The following is a 6,000-nucleotide window of genomic DNA, read 5'->3' as shown; positions in this document are numbered from 1 at the left end:
TCTTCACCAACCCCGCAACTGACAAAGGTCTGATCTCCAAAATATATAAAGAACTCAAAAACTAGACCGTAAAAGGCTAATCAACCCAATTATAAAATGGGGCACTGAGCTGAACAGAGATCTCTCAACAGAAGAAGTTCAAATGGCCAAAAGACACCTAAGGTCATGCTCAACTTCCTTAGCGACCAGGGAAATGCGAATCAAGACAACTTTAAGATACCATCTTACACCTGTCAGAATGGCGAAAATCAAAAACACCAATGATAGTCTTTGCTGGAGAGGTTGTGGAGAAAGGGGTACCCTCATCCATTGCTGGTGGGAATGCAAACTTGTGCAACCACTCTGGAACTCCCAGCCTAGTGGCCTCTCAAGATCCCAAGTAGAAAGTATTTCTAGATATTTACAGCCTCAAGTTCCTATTCTTAAACTGGTAAACTGTCTCTAATACTCTAGCACAAAATATTCATAGTCTAAATTATTCATAGTCTAAAGTAATAAATTTGATAACATAAATATATTTTAAGTTATTTACATTATTTTTCACTTTTTAGAACAGTCTTATCTGTCTTCACTGTATTCATAGTATAACCTAATAACTAACATTTATTAAATATTTACTGTTTCAAACTGCTAAGCAATTTATGTATATTTTCTTGCTTAAACATCAAAATAATCCAAGAAGCAAGATGCTATAATTATCCCCATTTTTTAGATAAAGAAAATGTTGCTGGAAATGATTTATTCATCAGGGTCCTAGCAGAAGTGATAGAACACACTAAATAAGTAATTGAGATTTTTAATAAGGGCAGACATATGTGGAATGAATTTAGAGAAATCAGGAAGGCATTGTGAATTTCTGTGGAATAAATAAGAAAAATACCCTTACTGGTTCTAGCTGAATTTTGACAAAAGGGATCCTGACAATTCCAGGAACTCTATTGCCATACAGAGAAAGAGCTATATATATTTGAGCAGAACTATGGTTTGTAGTTGAAAGATACATCTAACCTCTGATGAACTGAGAGGAATAAATACCAGACCTTATCCTCCTCTACTCCTTGTCCCATGCTAGGCCCTGACATCTAGAAGAACCCAACTGGAAGTCAAAGAAGACAAAATAGTTAGTTGATGATATCCAGAAAGGAGTTAGAAGCACAGAGGATGAAATGTTGGAAAATGAAATTTTAAAATATAGAAGTATCTTGCTCAGGAATTCAAACTATTAAATGACAAAACCAGTTATTGAGTAACATATATTTCCTTCTAACCACAGTGCTGGACTACTTGTCACTAAAGTGTTCCATAATATATTATTTGTCAGAAAAAAATGTAAAATATAAATGTCTGAATCAAATATTACATGTGCTTATATATAAGTGACAGTAACTCTATGAGTGCTCATCAGCAAAGAACGACAAAAATCAAAACAAGAAAGATGTGAGTGCTAATTTTATATGCTATGGCCTTTTCATAATGTTAAACTATAGTCATTCTTGTTTAGATTCCAGATTCCATCATTTCTCGTGGTGTTCAGGTGCTCCCACGAGACACAGCCTCCCTCAGCACTACTCCTTCAGAATCGCCCCGTGCTCAGGCTACATCTCGCCTCTCTACAGCTTCTTGTCCAACACCAAAAGTAAGTGCAGATCCTTGCATCTTACCTTTCTCTAGTATAAATTCTGAGAAAACTAACAAATGTCCCCCTGCTTGTCAAGTTTGGATTGCATGCAAAATCGTAGTAAAAATGGATGAAATACATGATAGCTACCACCTCTTGTTTCATAGATTATCTTATTAGGATAGTAGACATTTCATACAATATATCTGCTCCTATGTCATGGGCAAAAATGCCATGTTATATAATTTGTGTTTCTTTGTGGTAGACCTATTTTTTTTTTAGATAACTTAGCAATGTGGGTGTAAAATTAAATTATTCTGAGGATAAGTGTATTTTTAGTTAATAATCAGCAATATTAACAAAATACTATGACAAATGGGTTTTTTTTCTTTTAAACTTCAGGCTTGCATACCTACCTTCTCTAATATCATTCTGAAAAATTTTTCAAACAGAGTCAACTTGGAATGTTGCTGCCTATTATTTGGAAACAAAACTAAATTTGTTAGAAAGAAAGTTTTAATGCCAACCTTTGGGAGGGGGATAGTTTCAAAGTTTTTATTTTGTACATCTGTCTCTGAATTGTGGTGGAGGCAAGATCAGACACTGTTTACCACCTCCTATTTTGTGTGTAAGACAAAGTACTGAACAAGCTTGAGTACTGTTACGTCAACCTCTGGAATATCTCCTCTGGAAAAATCACTCACCTGTTCCTTCAGGTTCCATTTGTGAAGAAACATAGTTATCAGAGATTACTTTCTTATTTAATGAGATATTGTATTGGATATCAAGCTATATACTAAATTTGTCCTAAGAATCTAACAGTTTTTCAATCTGGCCTTTTTCTCTATCACCAGATTTAAAAGCAAGTATAGCTTTCTCCCTCAATTATGACTTTTCTATCAGTTTTGTGAGTTATAATTTCATTAGACTAGAAACTGTCTCTAAATTATTGATGTTATAGTGTGCTTTGTTTTAAAGTTTATGACAGATAATACCCTTAGGAAAATCTTCATGATGTTGCTGTTACATTTGTATATCATTATATTTAGATAGGAGTCAAAATAAGTAACAAATAATGTTATCATTAAAAATTGAGGTATTAATCTTCAAAGATGAAAAACTATAAATGTTTTCATTATTATGCAAGTTTTCTTAATTTGGTGTTCAAATATGTTGATTTTTTTTAAAGCATGTCTTCCCTACACCCATGCTATTCATCCCTGAGTTAAATTTCAAGACCATAGAAAGACTGTGGTACTTAACTCTATTCTGAATGAAGTGCTTATCTTAATTCTGCATCATTATATTTAGGACAGAAAGGAAGATGAAAAGGAATGTTTTTCAAGTTTCTAACTTAAGATAAAGGGTTTATATCAGTTTAACAGTATTAGTATATAAAAGAAAATAACTAATTTTCAAGGATTCTTTGAGGAATGATATTACATTTTGATTTGAACATGTTCAGTATGAGGTGTTCTTGAAGTAAGCAAAGAATGCTGTTTTGTGTAGAACTGAAGGTACATTTTTAATTTGCCATTCCTGTGTTTACTGCCTTTGGGTTGTAATGTTTATAAAATAGTGCATATTAGTCAACTCCATAGAAATCATTTATGTTTCAGATTAAGCATGAAATGTGTCATATACAGATATAATGTGCAAACAAGGTTTCTTTGTATCAGAAATACCATGCAGTCTTGAATGATCAGCTTTAGAAAGAGCTCTTGACCCTGGCAATAGATGTGGATTCTAGTGCTTACTTTTCTCCTTAAAAGCCTCACTACATTAAACAAGATACTTAATGTTTTCTGAGTGTTGTGTCTGTTTTGAGACTTGGTTTCCTAGTTGTAAGAAAGGAATAATGAGCTAATAGACAATATTTACTGCCCTTAAAAGCAAAATAGGCTACTACAGATTATAATAAAGTACAATTAAATGTTATGGTTCATCAACAGGAGTGCAAAATATTTGGAAAATTATCTTTTGATTCATTCAAATAATTGTGGAAACATAAATGAAAGATTTTGGATATAACTCAATAGTAGAAGATTTGACTAAGATGTTCAAGACCTTGAGGTCGTCCACCCCTAGCACTGGATAAACAAAACAGCCATGGTAGCACACATTTGTAATCCATACTAAAGAGGATATGACAGGATGACTTTGAGTTCAAGACCAACCTAGGCTACATAGCAATACCATCTCAAAAATTAAATAAAAAATAACAATAAATCAAACAGTTTTATACAGTTTTGGTTGTTTGTTTCTGCAAAATTTAATAGTGAATAATATTTAAGATGACACATTGTCCATACATAATGAGGACTCAATTCCCCAAGTAATGGCAGTATCAAACATTAACATGTGTGTATACATGTGTGTGTGTTGTACATTATATCTTTGATTTAGTTTTGATCCTTTAGGATTCTTCCATCTATAAAAACAAATTGTCTGTGTAAAATATACTGTTTTGGTTTTGCTATAGTTGTTGTTCACTCTACATGGTCCAATGATGACAGTCAAATATTAAAATATAACCATTGTCCATCAAATAATTCTCTCCAGTAAATATTTATTTGGTGGAATAATGTAATATTTTTTTCATCAGGACAGTATTTTCTTTTGTATCAGATATTTTCTTATAATGAATTTTTACTAGAATGAATGCCACTCCTTTTGCTTTGTGGCAATGCAGAAAAATTTAAGAACAAATTTTTTCTTTTTTTTTGTCTTTTATTACCACTAAATAAAATAGTGCATATGTCAAAGAAATGAAAATGGTAAATAGATTTTAAAGAAATGTATGCGATGTATAACACACTCAAGTTCTACCATGATGATGTTCTTCCAAAAAGGATTTGATAAAAGAATGTCTTTAACAGAAACCTTCTCTTTTTAAATGAATATGATTTACAACTTAGCTCAGTGCTGATTTTCAGTTATGACAAACAACAAGAAACCAAAAGAGGGGAAGATGAAGTAGAAAATAATGACAAGACTAAAAGATGAGGAAAATACAAAAATCAATGTATTCACAAAAGAATATTTTTAAGGAATGATTTTGTTATCTTTTTTCTTTTCCAAGTATCTGAATTTTCCATTACCTTATAGAGTGTAGTAATGTATTCCCTTGTGCTATAAAATTTAGAAGATAATTTTATATGTAGCTGAATAAAATTTATGAAGTTGTTTAAAAGAATATAATTGAAACATTTTCATGAAAGCCATATTACTTTATTATATTAGTACCTAATCTTACATTCAAACAAAATGCAGAATTAGGACCTCTTTTAGGTTCATGTTATTTGAGCAAAATCATTTACAATAGTCAGGCTAGAGAGAAATGAGATGAGACAGGAACTCGCACTCTTTTAGTCTCAGGATTTCTTTGAGGTGAGAGCTCTCTAGTGTCTTGATTGCTTTGCTTTTCTGATCTTCAGTTTGAGCTCCAATATCTGTCTCTGGATTTTTGTTATTCGTGCTATATAACTCATCCTAAAACTCTTTAATCATTTGAAGATCTCCATCTCAGAGTTGCAGAAATACATTTTCTAAAGTTCTGAATTCTGTTTACGAGCTAGTATTTTGCAAATACATAAATAAACAAAAAAAATCGGGGAGGCAGCAAATGTTTTCACTTGCTTTTGATAAATAGGCTTACTGTTTATTTATCTATTTTATCTTTTAGATTTCTAAAAAAAAAAAGCTAGTTGGGTTTTGTTTTGTTTCTTTGTTTTGAGATTGCAGCGTCCTTTGCCATATAACAAAAGTATTTATTTCATACCTTCAGTTTTATCAAAATCAAGAATGAAGACATAATTTGTTTAATTAAATTAATATTAACTATTTCATTGAGGACAATATTAAATGATACTAGATTTTTAAAAGCATATATCAGTACATATTATTCAATAACTATTTTGTTTGGACTCACTTGCTCAGTTTATACTGTTAATCCACCATTGCTTTTATGCCATCAGTGCAAATGTCAGTGTTGGAGAAGCAAATAATGCTTTAATATTGTTAGTAAAATTGGCCCTGTGAACTATTAAAAGGATTTCAGGAAATCTCCCTGGATCTAAGCTAGTAGTAGCAATGGTATAATCAAATAGCTAAACTGGCATGTTTCTAGAAAATATTCTGGGTTGAAATAATGAATGTTGAATATTATTTCTTCCATATTTTTATAGATGATTTAAAGTTACATCCTCAGCCAAAGAGATAAAATATTTCTTTTTCTTTTTAGTAAATGACTATAAGTACTTTCTTCTGTATAAATAATTCATCCTGACTCTGGATTTCAGACTGGTTATTGGTCAAGGAACAATTACTTCTTTGTAATTCAGACTGAGAGCTGCCTTCATAAAGACTTTTAAAGATCAAAG

The 6,000-nt window shown here is 31.5% G+C and overlaps 1 protein-coding gene across 1 annotated transcript in view; it reads left to right on the top strand.

Annotated features, from left to right (window-relative positions):
• Positions 1-6,000, top strand: part of Gphn (gephyrin) — a 326,333-nt gene that overhangs the window by 175,609 nt on the left and 144,724 nt on the right. The window contains exon 9 of the mRNA XM_050158607.1: positions 1,502-1,636. Coding sequence (XP_050014564.1) covers positions 1,502-1,636 — 135 coding nt within the window. The remainder of the gene's footprint in view (positions 1-1,501; positions 1,637-6,000) is intronic.

This window comes from Alexandromys fortis, unplaced genomic scaffold, assembly GCF_014885135.2.
Source record: "Alexandromys fortis isolate MF-2015 unplaced genomic scaffold, M_Fortis_MF-2015_v1.1 scaffold_99, whole genome shotgun sequence".
Classification (NCBI taxonomy): domain Eukaryota; kingdom Metazoa; phylum Chordata; class Mammalia; order Rodentia; family Cricetidae; genus Alexandromys; species Alexandromys fortis.
This window is presented reverse-complemented; position numbering and strand designations above follow the sequence as displayed.